General features: G+C 37.5%; 1 protein-coding gene across 1 annotated transcript in view; it reads right to left on the reverse strand.

Moving 5' to 3' along the window:
- Positions 1 to 16660, reverse strand: part of SYTL2 (synaptotagmin like 2) — a 151104-nt gene that overhangs the window by 44794 nt on the left and 89650 nt on the right. The window contains 4 exon segments of the mRNA XM_051987261.1: positions 346 to 1026; positions 1029 to 1142; positions 4828 to 4942; positions 6294 to 6375. Coding sequence (XP_051843221.1) covers positions 346 to 1026; positions 1029 to 1142; positions 4828 to 4942; positions 6294 to 6375 — 992 coding nt within the window.

A 16660-nucleotide genomic window follows, 5' to 3' on the forward strand; every position in this document is an offset into this window, starting at 1 on the left:
TTATATCTACTTACATTGTAAAAACCAAGGTGGTAATATATTGTTATTTTATTGGAGTTCAAAATTTTTTAATAGAAAAATACAATTAGCTGGATCATTTGTGTTATTTTTGCTTCTTTTAGGCCTCTAGGTTTAGACCTTCCATGTCTACCATTTTAGGATTCCATTTGTGACTGTGGTAACCAAGGCTTTGGTGAAAAATGCTTATCTACCTGTTAACTGGACACAATACCAAGTAAAAATTGCTACAATTACAGACATAGTCTTAGGAGGAAATAATCAGCCTCTTTAGGGCCCTGTGAAGATAACAATTAGCACATTCTTGTTAACAGCTAACTTTCTTACCAGCAGGGTTTTTGCACAATTCTGATTCAAGGCTCAACCGCTTTGAGGATGCCTTTTTGGACTCTCTGTTAGAGGATGGGTTCTCACTGAAAGATAGTCTTTTGTTTAAAATCTCTGACTGAGGAGGGATCTTCTGATGAGAGTTGTTCTCAGTTGATGGGCTTGTTCCATTAATCTGGTAAGAGTCAGAAGCTGGATTCATTTGTTGGGTTGGTTTTCTGTACCTGGAAAACACAGGTTTATTCGGAAGCTCCTGAAAGTAACCTGCGTCTTCCATTCCACCAATAGGTATATCAGATTCCAAAAGGCCAAATTCTCCCACTTCCCTGCCATGGTTCAGCTCAGGACCCTGCGCAACTTCTTCCTTCACGGCTGAAAATCTCACTTGTTTGAAGGGCTCTAGAGGATTCTGGGAAGACTCATCTTCCATGGAGTCATCCTTTTCAGCGTTTCCCTCGTGAATCACAAGGCGAGCTGGCAGATTTTTGCTTTTGGGTTCCAAGGTGTGATTAGAACGAACAATTTCTGAATCGGTGCTGCTGGAGCTGGAGTTCCGTTTGAGGATCCCTCGGGGGGCACTTCTGCTGTTCAGGGAATCTGTCTTTTGGCCCAGATTAGGAAGGGACTGGTTATCATCTAGATTAGATGTATTTTTATAAATGAATTTCCTGGCTTTGGGATCGGTGGCTTCATTGGGGATCCATCGACAGGTCCTAGAACAACTGGGCTTGGTCCTTCTAATCTTTGGTCTGGAAAGTATGGGGTGAACTTGTTTTCCTTTGAATAAAACAATGCATCTGAAAATTAAACATAAATATGATAAGAGTGTCCAGTAAGAAAGAAGAGTAGCCTTAAAACTACAAGATGGAGTCCCTGCACCTGGGGAAAAGTGACATATTTCAGATTTACAGATAAGGCATGAGCCCAAGTTTAAGAATAGACTATGGGCAAAAATTCAGGTACTTTTAAATAATAGAATCTCTATGGCTTAGCTTCTTTCTTAAATTGTGATTCATGACCCCATCTAGGGTCTCGTAACTGAATATGGGGATAGTGAAATTATGATTTACTATCAGTAAATGTCTGATATGCAAACCTATTTTATATGCCCATATTCCTGGCATCATGTGAAAATTTGTTGGACAAAAAGGGATGTGAATAGAAAAAGTTTAAGAAGTCCTGCTCTGTGGAATCACAGATTTAAAGCTAAAAGGGACCAGAGTGATCATCTAACCCTATGCCTTCAATTTATTGATAAGGAAAATGACGTCCAGAGAGATCAACCCATTAGACTAGGGTCACACAACTAGGGAAGGTGGGCCTAAAACCTAGGTCCTCTGACCCCAAATTTAATGCTTTTTCTACCACAGCTCTCTGCCTTTCAGAAAGAAGAAGATGAGTTTGTTTTCCCTTTTCCCCAACTGTATTCTTCCTCTAAACTTTATTTCTGCTGAGGATATTGCTACTTTCAAGTGTACAACTTCAGCATGATTCTCAACTGTTCACTCTTTGCAAGCTCCTTGTCCTGGGGTTACCAAGTGCTGTTCATTCTACTTGTACAATATTTCTCATAGTCATTTCTAGTTCTCCACCCATATAGCAAGCCCCCAATCCAAATCCTTATTTCCTCTAGCCTAGATTATTACAATAGGTTCATAACCAATCTCTCTCCCCTCTCCAATCTATTTACCTCAGTTGTCAAAATTATATTCTTAAAAAATACAGATCTGCTACATAATGTACCCCCTTCTCCCTTCAAAAATTTCAATAGCTTTCTTTAAATGAAATGTCAAAATAAATAATATTAATATTATTTACTAAAAAGAAATAATATAAATTTTATTTTTAAAATAACATAAATATCATTTATTAAAATAATATAATTATTTAAAAGAAATAGTATAAATTTCATAAAAATTAAATAATATATATTTATTTAAAAGAAATAGCATAAATTTTATTAAAATAATACAAATATTTATTTAAAAGAAATAGCATGCATTTATTAAAAATAAATAATATAAATATGATTTATCAAAAAGAAATAATATTTATTAAAAGAAATAATCAATTTATTTATGTAAAATAAATAATATGAATGTATTTATTAAAAACAAATAATATAAATAATATTTATTAAAATATATATTAAAAATGAAATGACAAATAAATAAAATGCAACATTTTCATCCTGAACTGTCTGTGACCTATAATCTCATATCTACCTTTCAGACATCTCAAACTAGATGTCCGTGAGACATCTTAAACTCATCAGTCCAAAGTGGAATCTATTATCTTTACACACACACACACACACACACACACACACACACACACACACACCCCACCACCACCACCACTTCCACTGTCCAAAACCTCACCTTCTCTCACCTTTTTTATTTCTGTAGAGGGCAACAGCATCCTCCTCGTTCTTCAGGTTCGCAATCTAGGAGTTCCTCATTACCTCTCCATCCCCACATCTAAGCTGTGGCCAAGGCAAGGTGATTTTACCTTTGCCAACATCTCTGGAAAATGTCCCCACTGCTATCACCTGGTTCTATCACTGCACACCTGGACTACTGTAATAAACTGCTGATGACTCTGCCTGGCTCAAGTCTCCCCCCACTCCAATTCATCCTCCATCCAGCCATAACAGTGACTTTTTGTAAAGCACAGATTTGATCATGTCAAGTCCCCCACCTCGTCCTCCATCCCCTGCTATCCTGAAAAAACAGACACCAGTGCTTACTAGGAGCAAACACAAAGTCCTCCACTTGGCTTTCAAACCCTTTCATCACCTAGCTTCCTCCTATCTTCCCAGCTAAATTGGTAGGCTTGACCCTAACTATACATGGTATTCATTTAGGTCTCTGCTTTTGCCCCCAAACAGAATGGAACTCTTCCTCAGTTCTACCTAGGGAAATCCCCTCTCCCCCCCCCCCCTTCTTTGGAGCAGCAGTTCTCAAACTTTTTGGTCTCAGAATCCTTTCTTTAAAACTAATGAAGTATATTGAATTTAACACATTTTTTAAAAATGTTTAACATATATTGGATTATTTGCCAGGGGGGCAAATAGGGAAGGGGGGAAAGAAGGGGAAATTTTAGAGCATAAGGTTTTGTAAGGATCAATGTTGAAAAATTATCCAAGCGTATGTTTTAAAAATAAAAAGCTGTAATAAATAAATAAAATTAATGAAGATTCTAAAAAAGCTTTTATTTATGTGGGTTATAATCTAGCACTGTTTACTGGTTTAGAAAGTCAAATACCTTTGTATTTATTACTAAAAATAGTTTTGACTTTAAAGATCCCCTGAAAGGGTTGGGGGGGGGATCCCAGACCATATTCTGAGATCAGTTCATTTAGAGTACAGGTTAGACACCATCCCCTGACCTTTCCTGACCTCCTTCCTTCTTGCAATAGCAAATGTACTTTACATTTACACTTTAGTATATATATTCTATAACCTCAAGCTTCTTGAAAACAAGAATTGTTTTCTTTTTAATCTTGTTTAACAGTCCAGCATGAGGACATAATTCTTGCTACTAGGGAAAGCTGAGGCTGATGGATCACTTGTGCTCAAGAGTTCTGAGTTACATACAGAAGGGCTAAAGGTAATCAGGTGTTCACAATAAACATCAATATGGTGGGAGCTGAGGAGGGAATGGGAAAGGAGAAGGTGACCAGCAGAGCTACCAAGGTTCGAACTGCTGATCAGCAGTGCGATTGCCTCTGAGTTTGTTTCATTATCAATAAGATGAGAGAGGTGAAATTTCCAGCTCTTAGATTCCCAGGTTCTAGACTACAGAAGGCAACCTCAAGAAGAATGGGAAATAGAAACCGATATACAATCAATGAACCTGATCCTATTCTCTTTGGATAATTAAATTGATTATTTTCAGTTTGTTGTTTAGTCATTTTTTAAAGTCATGACTGACTTCATCAGACCCTATTTGGGGTTTTCTTAAAGATATTTGAGTAATTTGTCATTTCCTTCTCTAACTCACTTTGCACATGAGGAAACTGAGGCAAAAGGGGTTAAGTGACTTGTCCAGGGTCACATTTCTAGTAAGTGTTGGAGACCAGAGTGGAATTCAGGAGAAGGAACCTTCCTGACTCCAGGTCTGACACTCTATTCACTGTACTAACTAGCTGCCTTTGTTGTCAGGCAGTAATTTCCCCAGTTAAATCTTCTTATTCTCCCCTGCCTCAACTGTCCACTGCCAAACTGAGGTCAGTGAGGGAAAATTGGCCAGTTTCTGTATGGAACCGGGCAGAGAAGCTGAGTCCATACCATAAGGGACAGAACCAAGGTTGGATCATTCCTATTTCAGGTCATGAAACCAGGTGTTGGCGAAAAATCAAGAAAAGTATTAGGAATCTAATCTCTCTTCTGGAAATCATTTTTGCACGAGGAATTCTGAGATCTCTTAGTCTGCAGAGCACAAGCATAAAAATAGCTAGTCCATAAAAATAATATTTACCCTCTTTTGAAATCTGAAGTAAACCAGTTCGTCCATTTTCCGATGGTTCATTTGGGATTTGGAAAGATACATTATCCTCTGGAAACATGGAGCTATTAAATGGATTCTTCCTTAGCTGAGGAAAAATAGTTTATTAAACTTGTTTCCAAAGTGTTCTAACAGAAACTTACTATTGGCAAATGCATTTTATATCCAAAAACATTCAATGCTTGAGCTATTCCAATAAATTCTGGCATGGTCAGAAAATTGGGATGTTGGTTTATCAAACATCTTAGATAAAGAACAGCTATATAGTTCACAGAAAATATAAATTTTCAAAAAGTACTAGAATTCTATGAAGTACAACCAATACTATAACCATAGATTTTTTTTTTTTGCAATGGAAGAGCCATTAGAAATAAAACCACTTCATAAATCTAAAATATCCTCACAATAATTCCACGAGTTATAAATATTTGTTTAAATATTCTTATCCTAATTTAAAAGATAAAGTAAGGCTTAGTCAGGTTAGGTGACTGAGCTATAGCCACATCAGTCATAAAAGTAGTAACTGAAACTTGAACCCTTGTCTTATGGCTTCTAGTTCTGTCCTTATTTCATAAAGGTATGATATCTTCCATTAAATTCATCTAAAACCAAACCAAATGTAATTTCTCTTTTCTTCGATTATTCTGAAATAATCTAGTACCTCTAGTACCTAGGTTCACCAGTATGATATCAACATATCATATCAACAGTCATAACAGTGGGACAAACCAAAGAGCTAGTCAAGAACTATAAAGACAATCCCAACTTTTAGGGAGTTTTATGTCTGTGATTTTATAAATCAAAGGTACTTCTCTTGAAACAAACTTTATTTAACTTATTTTATTAACTTTATTTAAAACTTAAAAGAGCAATATAATAAGAAAAAGGCCAGGAAATTAAATATACATGAACTAAATATGACATTTTCCCTTTTGGAATAGGGAAATTTGCCTGAATAATCTTAGGTAAAAAATGAAAAACAGATTTTCTTCTCCATGAATTAGACTAGAGAAATCACTAATCCAATGTAAGGAAAAGAAAGTCTTTTTATTGCACAAAATAATATGCATTAATAGTAATAAAATCTAATGTTAACATAATAGCACTTTAAAGTTTGCAAAGTACTTTATATCTAGTTTCTCTTCAGCAGGTGCCTCTGAGGTAAGTACTAAATATTATTATTCTATTTCACAGATGAAGAAACTAAGTTTCAGAGATCACCTATCCTACTCAAGATCACATAATATCTGAAGTGGGATTTGAATCTTTGTGACTTCAAGTTCAGCATTCTATGGACTATATTGCATGCTGCCACTCTAATAATTATTCAGCTATATCTTTCATTGTATAAATTTTTGTTTTATTGTGTTTTGATAAAGAGAAAAGCAATATTCACTCTCTCAAGACTTTTTTTTTTAAAGAGACTGAATTCAATCTACCTTTGAAGGAGACACAGATGACTTCTTTGGGTTTTCTTGGGCTTCATCTGACATGAAAGAAGCTGGATTCAATACAATGGTCCTGCAAAAAAAAAAAAAAAAGATTTATTCAGAGAATGCAACCTCCAATGTAAAGAAAACATGCACCCAAGTGAGACAGAAGAGATGTGAGATAGACAAAGAAAAAGGTCGTGGTGGGGAGGAGGGGAGTTTAACTTGGGTTAAAGTCTGCATGGAAGAGGGAACAGGTGGAGAATACTGGAAAGTCAAACTGGAGAAAATTATCCAGCTGGAACTAGCAGCACTCAGTGTCACAGCGCATGGGGACAATGAAATAAGATGGGGCAGACTTGTTGAAGGTCTCAGAAGCAAAGACAGGTGCTACGATTACTAGAAGTGTTTCCAAGGAGAAGAATACAACAGCTGAAATATGGGAAATAAACTTGGGATTTAGTGTTGATGCTGTTTAATCATTTTTTAGTCATGTCCAATTCTTCTCAATTCCATTTGGGATTTTTTTTTTTTTTTTGCAAAGATACTGGAGTGATTTATCATTTTTTCTCTATCTCATTTTACAGATGAAGAACTGATGCACAACTAAATGAACTATCCAAGCTCATATAGTAAGGCAGGATTTGAAAGAAATTTTCCTGATTCCAAGTCCAGTTCTCTTTCAAGACCAAAACTTAGATAAGGCACTTGGCAGAAGGGCAGAGGAAAGGGCAGAGCTGAGAGGTGTCCTGCAAGACAAGCCGGTGGGACTGGTTGCTGATTAGAACACATAAAGTAAGGATCTTTCACCCCAGACCACATTCCCACATTGTAACCCTGAGCTGGGTGAACGCCAGCCTCCTTAAAGACTGAGGATCAGCTCTGGCTCCCTGGCAGATGGCTGGGAGGAGGTGGTTGTCTTAGGGAAATGAAGGAAAAGGCAATCTTGATTAAATTCAACTCCAATTTCTATTAAGAATGGACCCAAGAAGTAAGGCAGGAATAAGGAAACCTGGTCCCAAACAACCCAGGGAGTGGGCAGATGAGCCCAAGAATCAATAACTCCCAGGTTATGGGGATGGATGGGGATTCAAGTTACTTCCCTCTCTGACCTTAGCTCTTCCATCTATTAACCCAGCGGCCCATATATTTCCATTTCAGTTTAAATCTAGGATTCTAGCCTGAGGGAAGAGGGGGAATCCATCTGCACACGTCCATCTCTCAGCCAGAGTGGGCCAGGATTCAGGAATAGCTGAGTTCAACTCCAGCTTCAGACACTTATTAGTTGTGCAACCCTGGATGAGTCACTTAATCCTGTTTGCCTCAGTTTCCTCATTTGTAAAATGAGCTGGAAAAGGAAATGGCAAACCACTCCAGTATCTTTCCCAAGAAAACCCCAAAGAGGTCACAGTCAGACACGACTGAATAATAACACTATATCAGACAGAAGAATAATACAGAGATTTCAACATATGAGCCACATACAACCCCTGGATAGATGCTGTTATATTCTGCCTCTGAATGTCTCTGTGTGACCCCCAGCTTCATCCAGGCATTCCCCTCCCCCTTCTCCTCTCCCTTCTAAGATCATCAAGACCACAAACCAGCAAACCAGCTTCTGGGAAGCTATTCTTGCCTTTTATCCCTCCTCTGGGGCTTCAGCCTCCTCCCCCCCTCATCCCCAGTTCCCTTCAGGCCACCTGGGTCAGTGCCAGAAGTCTTTTATAAAAATCTCTCTCAGCCTTCACTGTTTGTAAGTCCATAAAATGGTACCAGTATTTCTATAGCAAACAAAATGACTTAAGTTTCTAGTATTCACAATCACAGAAGAGACAAAGGAATCTGTCAAGGGTAGATCACTGGGATGGTCAACTGCTGAAATACCAAGAATATATAGTATTCATTTAGTTAAACTGGAGTCAGGAAAGTGACTGGGGGAGGGGGGGAGTTAGGACTAGAAACTATTGAAACACTTTCTATTTAACTGGAAATACTGCCATTTATTAAAGGACAATTATATGTCAGGCACTGTTTTAAGCACTGGAGATACAAAGAAAAGTAAACTCAAATGCCAAGTACATGGCAGGTCATACTGTGGCCATTTCCAGGATTCTGGGCTTTAACATTTGTTAACTTTTTTTTTGTTTAATTTTCTGCTGACCTGAAATGAGAGTTTTGTTGTTGTTGATGCTGTTTTTAACAAAGTGAATTCTGTTTAACTCAATCACCCTCTTACTTCCCCCTCCCCCCAAAAAAAGATTAGTTGTGTTTAATTTTAATAAGAGGACAAGCTTGAATAACAGAATTCGGACACAAAATCTCTTAAAATGCTATAACAATTGGCTAAATCTAATATGATGAATTTTAATAAAGGAAAAAAGAAAAGTTTTTCATTTGGGTTAAAAAAGATAAAAAATATGGGAGTGCACAGGACAAGATATGGCTAACTATAATTAAGTTATGGATAATCCAAAATTTACATATATATAATATATATAAATAGCTATGTACACATATATATATATATACATATATAGATATACATTACAGAAATTAATGGGTCTATTTTAAAGATCTGTTTAGTGGACCACAAGCTTGATATTGATGAGGCCCTGGGGCACTAAGTGGAGTTGTCAGAGAAAGCCAGAAGTATTGATGAGATTACTCCCTGAGGCAAGCAGGGAAGGGCACTGATGGGAATTAGCTCAACCTTACAGAACTGCCCTGTGTGGAGGTCTTGAGTAACCCCACCTTACTGTATCCAGTCAGAACTTCAGGTTGTATCAAACCCCCATGGTTAAATTTTCCTTACAAATCCAATTCTGGTTCCTATTTTATCTCCTCATTTTTTTCTGTCACCTCATTAATAAACCTACCTTTTGCCAAAGAGAAAGGCTACTGTGAACTCTTCACATAACCAAACCCCAACATTCAGTGCCAAACCCCAACATTTGATGCCAGCTGCTCTTCTCAATCTCATCATTTGGTGCCGAAACCCAACCTCATCAATATTACAAAACAATGCGATATTGCCCCCAAAATGCTAATTCCATCTAAAGTTCCTTGGGGGCAGAAGTAGGTCCCTCCTGGCTCTGCTAATGAAATCTGAGAATCAAAATTCTTACTCCCAATCTGGGTATCTATTGATTAAAGAAACCGGACAATTTCAGGGAATCTGTGAATTTGGTGGGGAAAAGAAATCACAACTTTATTTTCACTAATCTCTAGTTAATTAATCATTTCCTTCAATTAAAAAAAAATCTCATAATTTCAAGAATAGGCTTTATCAAAATGCCACAAAGATCACAGAAAATCTAGTTGAGAGGGGCAGCTAGGTGACACAGTGGACAGAGCACTGGCTCTGGAGTCAGGAGGACCTAAATTCATTTTTTTTTAATATTTTTTTACAATTTTTTTTTTATTTAATGATTACTTTATAATGACAACATTATTCCTTGCACTCGTTTCTTTTCCGATTTTTTTTCCCCCTCCCTCCCTCCACCCCCTCCCCTAGATGGCAAGCAGTCCTTTATATGTTGGATATGTTGCAGTATATCCTAGATACAATATATGTTTGCAGAACCGAACAGTTCTCTTGTTGCATAGGGAGAATTGGATTCAGAAGGTATAGATAACCCGGGAAGAAAAACTAAAATGCAGATAGTTCACATTTGTTTCCCAGTGTTCGTTCTTTGGGTGTAGCTGCTTATGTCCGTCATTTATCAATTGAAACTTAGGTCTCTTTGTCAAAGAAATCCACTTCCATCAAAATATGTCCTCATACAATATCGGTGTCGAAGTGTATAATGATCTCCTGGTTCTGCTCATTTCACTCAGCATCAGTTCATGTAAGTCTCGCCAGTCCTCTCTGTATTCATCCTGCTGGTCATTTCTTACAGAACAATAATATTCCATAACATTCATATACCACAATTTACCCAGCCATTCTCCAATTGATGGGCATCCATTCATTTTCCAGTTTCTAGCCACTACAAATAGGGCTGCTACAAACATTTTGGCACATACAGGTCCCTTTCCCTTCTTTAGTATTTCTTTGGGATATAAGCCCAATAGAAACACTGCTGGATCAAAGGGTATGCACAATTTGATCATTTTTTGGGCATAATTCCAGATTGCTCTCCAGAATGGTTGGATTCGTTCACAACTCCACCAACAGTGCATTAGTGTCCCAGTTTTCCCGCATCCCCTCCAACATTCATCATTATTTTTTCCTGTCATCTTAGCCAATCTGACAGGTGTGTAGTGGTATCTCAGAGTTGTCTTAATTTGCATTTCTCTGATCAATAATGATTTGGAACACTCTTTCATATGAGTGGTAATAGTTTCAATTTCATCCTCTGAAAATTGTCTGTTCATATCCTTTGACCATTTATCAATTGGAGAATGGCTTGATTTCTTATAAATTTGAGTCAGTTCTCTATATATTTTAGAAATGAGGCCTTTATCAGAACCTTTAACTGTGAAGATGTTTTCCCTGTTTGTTGCTTCCCTTCTAATCTTGTTTGCATTAGTTTTGTTTGTACAAAGGCTTTTTAATTTGATGTAATTGAAATTTTCTATTTTGTGATCAGTAATGGTCTCTAGTTCATCTTTGGTCACAAATTTCTTTCTAGGAGGACCTAAATTCAAATCTGACCTCAGATACTTAACACTTCCGGGCTGCGTGACCCTTGCAAAGCAAGTCACTTAACCCCAATTGTCTTGCCAAAAAAACAAAAAAAAATGAAAAAAAAAAAATCTGCCATTTTTTAGGGGAAATAGGAGACAGAAATAATGAAGATCTTTTAAAGGGAATAAAAGGGGAATGCCACAGTAAAGGAGGTAAAATAAAAAATAATAATAGCTAGTATTTATATAACACCTACTATGCGCCAGATCCCATCTAAGCATTTTACAAATATTTCATTTGATCCTCACAACAGCCTTGGGAGGTATTTTATCTCCATTTCACAGCTGAGGAAATTGAGTCAGACAAAGTGTTTAGTGACTTGCCCAGCTAATAACTCAGGTGTTCCTGGGCTGTTCTGGGGTGTTTTGGGGGTGTCTACTGAAAGCAACTGAACACAAATCACTTCTGAGTCCAGTTCCAGGGCTCTGTGCACTATGGCGCCACCTAGCTGCCCCTACAAACAGGGCCCAGACTACCTAGTGTCTGTATGACTAAGAAATGTTAATCCCAGAATTTCAAAGTTCTTCCAGTCATTCATCCAATCAGGAGAAAGCTCTTCACCCCCTGTTTGGAGCAGCCTATTCCATGGATACCTCCAAGTTTTTTATAGCTTTATATCCGTTCATTGCTGCTCCTGGTCCCCTCGAGGGACAAACGATTCTTCTGAGGTGGTTTCTTTGTTGTTCAGTCATGTCCGACTCTTTGTGAGCCCCTTTGGGATTTTCTTGTCAAAGACATTGGAGTTTCCTTCTCTAGCTCATTTTTCCAGATGAGTAAACTGAGGCAAACAGGGTTCAGTGACTGGGCCAGGGTCACACCGCTAATAAGTGTCTGAGGCTGGATTTGAACTCAGGTCTTTTGGATTCCAAGTCCATTGCACTATTTAACTTCACTTGATCTTCTAATTTGATAACCCTTTGCTTACCTAAAGATACTCCATGTTTCCCCATCTAAATCTTCTCTAAGCAAAATATCTGCAAGTCTTTCAACGTCTGATCCATAGGGATATTGGGTAGCACAATTCTATATTCTAATGATTTTATCATATAATAACATAAAACAGTTATCTGTGTCCATATCTTATCCCACTACTAGTCTTTGAGTTCCATAAGGGCTGGGACTGAGACTAAATTAAAGATTAAATTTTCCGACTTTCCCGACAGTCAGCAAAGTCCCCCTGCAATGCAACAGATGGTTTTTGGTATTTTTGTTTTTTGTTTTTTCACTGTGCCTAGCACTGGGCTAAGCCCTAGGATTACAGAGAGAAAAGGCCTGCAGCAGTTCCTGCTCATATAGAGCTCATGTTCTGATGGGAAAAGACAATATGATAGAATAAATGAATAAAAAGAAGTAAACCACTTTTTCAGCTTTCATTTCATGGTCTGTCTAATAATACGGCCATCATCAAGAGATCCAATTACCAGGGAAGCAGTATATATGTCATGAACAGTTTTGCTAGTGTATTAAACTCACCTCTCTGAATGTAAACTAAAATTATCCGTCCATTCTGGTTGTTACTCATCTGGGGTTAGAATAACTCCTCACTAATGATGATGAACTTTCCATGCCTTAGTGTCAGTTTTCTGGTCCACATTTGAAGAGATCCTCTCTTAACATGAAGTATTTCCATGGTACTTAGAACAGTTCTAATTTTTCAATCTATTCCTTCAAGAGAAAGCCCCACTGGATTCTTTCTGTACTTTACACTTAAGGCAATATATAAAAAGAAACTGGGGGAAATCAACCTTCACAACTGAGGGAATCAGTTGCCAGAAATAAACTTGGATGTGATGATTTTAAATTCTCACTTTGCTACTATACACAGAACCCTACCCCTCAATTCCTCCACTTCTTGGTTACTCAGGCTACATAAGCAAAGATGACTTCATGCTGGCAGACAGGTCTTAAAGGGTTCAGAATTAGTTGTGCCCTCTTTGAATTAATACCTGAAATTGGAAGAATTTGCTTCTTCAGAGGTCAGAGCCCTACATGATTGAAGTCCAATGTCTTCAGTAACAGAAAAAATTGTGTTAAGAAGCTTCTTGAGAAAAACCCCTCAAACCTAAAGTTTCCATTTTCTGCCTCTGGTTGGATCACGATCTCAACTCCCAACTTTTGGCTGAGAAAATATTGACAGATAATGAGTCACTCTATTAAATTCATCCTGTTCAAAGGTAAGCTTTCCACTTCACACACCCAGTTCACAAAGGTCAAAGTTTATGTAAGAAAATATCACAGGAATTCAGTATCAGGTAAATTAAGTTTCTGAGACGAAAAGGAGGAAGTGAGACAAATTTCACAATTCTGGGAGATTACCTAAGCACACACATTATTATGTACAGGTGCTTGGCCTTTTAACACAAACTCCTAGGATCACACAGTGAATGCCCAAATGGACATCAGAGGTCATCTCATCCACTTCCCCGACTTGTTCTTTACAATCAAGGAAGCTGATGTTGCCGAGATCATCCAGGGAGCAGATGGCAGAGCTGAACTTTTAATCTAGGTGGCTCTGACTACAAAAATCTAGGATTTCTTCCACTGAGCCAATGCCTCCCCCACTAAGCCGTAATACTTAGGTTATAATTAAAATGAGATTTTGAAATTCTATACCTCCTATTTTCCCAAAATTGCCAAATGATGCACATATACAATTTTATTTACTCTCCTTACATCCTGGTGAGTCAATTCAGCTAAGCTTATCAGCTCTAACTTACTGATGAGAGATTGAGAAATGGATGCCTAAGGTCACTCAGTGTTTTAGGCCAAACTGAGATGAACACCAAGACTATCTGAATGCTATGCAATTAAAAGAACTGAAGGAACCTTGGAGGTCACCTAGTCCAGCTCTCTCATTCTCTAAGGAAGAACAATTAAGCCAAAATAAAAAAAAAAAGGAAATGACTTGTCAAAATTCACCAGACAGTAAAGTAGAACCAGGATTCAATCTCTCATCTTCTTTCCACCATGTCATGTTGCTTCCTTTCTTAGCTTGTGGCAGAAAAGCCCGGGGAAACAACAATATCCCTTTCCCCACTCACCAAAATAATGGAGAAACCGTGTCCTTGTGTTCTTAGCTGCCAGCACTCTGTCCTTGTAGACAGCTGGTCTTAATAAAGGCTTGTTAAATCTAATTGAATCAGGGATATTCAGTTCTAAGGGCTTTCATTCATCAATGATAATGGAGGATGGAAGAGGTTACTTAATCATAGGTGTCTACAGAATGCACTATATATGCAGATTATCTCCTATATGTATAAATGGACACACACACATACATATATGCATATATATACATATATGATTTTTGTTGGTTCAATTGTTTTTAATTGTTATCTAACTCTGTGACCCCATTTGGGGTTTTCTTGGCAAAGATACTGCAGTAGTTTTCCAATTCCTTCTGCAGTTCATTTTACAGATGAGGAAACTGAGACAATTGGGGTTAAGTGACCTGTCCAGGGTCACACAGTTAAGAGTCTGAGGCCAGATTTGAACTCAGGAATATGAATTTTCTTGACTCCAGGCCGAGCACTTTCTAGAGGAATACGAATTACTGAATGTTCAAATATAAAGGATACATACATTTTTATATAAAGTTTTTTTTTTTAATTCAGGATGTCCAAAAAGTCTTAGTTCAGTTTTAAGCTGTTTAAAACTTCACCAAGTTTTGGGATACCTTATGTAGAACACACACACATACACACACTCATCTCTTATAGATTTATAATCATTATATCTATCCTAAGTCAAGAAACAGGCAACAACTCACATTTATATAATGCTTGAAGATTTATAATAATAATTTTCCTTAATATTTACACAGTGCTTACTTTGTGCCAGATATTGTGCTAGCATTTCATACAACCCTAGAAGAGAAGTGCTATTATTATACCCATTTTAGAGTTGAGGAAAATGGGGCAAACATTGATTAAGTAGCTTGGGCAGTGTCATATAGGTAGTGTTTGAGGCTAGATTTCATCTATGGTCTTCCAAGCACCTTCTCCACTTTCTCCATACCTGGCCCTCTAGTACCACCTAGATTTATCACAATGATTTATTTCTCTACATATATGTCTATATGTATGTATATATACACATATAATACAGCTCTTGCTTTCAAGGAGCCTACAATGCAACTATTGTAACTATACTATCGGGTAGAGTGAGATGAATCAATGAATAAAAAAGCATTTATGTGTCATGAATACCATATCCTATGAGCAAAGGGGAATTTCAGGGAAATGCTATGAGGTATCTGAGGAATAGAAAATCACTTTCTAATCCTGGTTAGGGAACCAGGAAGGAGTCGGGAGGTAGAATCCTAACTGAATTTGAAAGAAGGAGATAGACTTTAACATTAGCCCCCAATAAGCACCCTTTCACTCAGAGACAGGTGGAATCTCCCTTCTCCTCCTAATATACACACATTCCACACCTCCACAGACCAGACTTATCATCCACAAGCTGGTTAGATCTTTACAAATTTTAAAAGGATAATAAATAATCTTTAGTTATAAAGGACTGATAAATATGTCATCCAAACTGAAGAAATGAGGTTTCTGAAGAAAGGCACAATCAATTGAGAAGACCCACAAATACCAAGGGGGAAAAACCCTGGAGACATATACATCAGGGCAGGACAACAGGATCTTAGGCAGGCCCTTCCTTCCATGTCATTTTTCCTTTAGTGAGCCAAAGGCTCATAGATTCTGCTGGATTCCCAGGGAAAATGTCACGGTGCATCCACAGATTTTCTGCTTCACAGGATAAATATTTCTGACCAGATTACAATTTACCATTCCTTTCATCACTCCCAAATCCTCCTAAATCGAATACCTTCTCAAGTAAAGTGTAAGCTCTTCTGTCTTAAATTCAAGGCCTTTCATAATTCTCCCTTTTTGGATTTATCTTCCTCCTCTTTACTTGTCATAGGATCATTCTAAGAAATCCCCTTTTCTCTTCATTGGTTGATTGACTCCCACTTGATCCCCTCTTTTGGGAACTCTCCCTACCAATAAAATCACAGGTCCAGTTTCAATCCATCAGCAACTAGAGTTAGGAGACCCAGGTTTAAATCCTGACTCAGACATTTAATAGCTGTGAAAAACTGAGCCTTAGTTTCCTTGCCCATGAAATGAGAGTAATAATACTTGCTTGACAACAAGAACTGTACTTTGCCATTCTATATAGCCTCAGTGCTTAGCACAGGGCCTGGAACATTTGTTGTTGTTCAGTCATGTCCCAACTCTTTGTGATCCCATGGACTATACTGTTCATAGTGTTTTCTTGGCAAAGATACCAGACTGGTTTTTCCCATTTCCTTCTGAATCAAGACAAATAACGGTAAAGTGACTTTCCCAGAGTCACAGAACTAATAACTATCTCAGGATGGCTTTGAACTCAGCTCTTCCTGACTACTGGTCCAGTGCACTGAACCACTTAGCACATATTTCATGATTAAGTAAATGACTGCCTGATTAAATAATTTATAAGATTAAATAAAAATAAGATTAAATAAATCTGCCTGATTGTGCTGCTTATGTTATAATAAGGTTGTAATAAGAATATTACTATTTTGCCAGCCGTATATGAATGACTTTTATTCTTCTAATCCAATAGCATTTCTCAGATCCACACCAGTTCCTTTTGAAGAAAATAAAAATTAAAAAGCTGAATTTTTCAATGA

Source organism: Antechinus flavipes, chromosome 3, assembly GCF_016432865.1.
Source record: "Antechinus flavipes isolate AdamAnt ecotype Samford, QLD, Australia chromosome 3, AdamAnt_v2, whole genome shotgun sequence".
NCBI classification, from domain to species: Eukaryota; Metazoa; Chordata; class Mammalia; order Dasyuromorphia; family Dasyuridae; genus Antechinus; species Antechinus flavipes.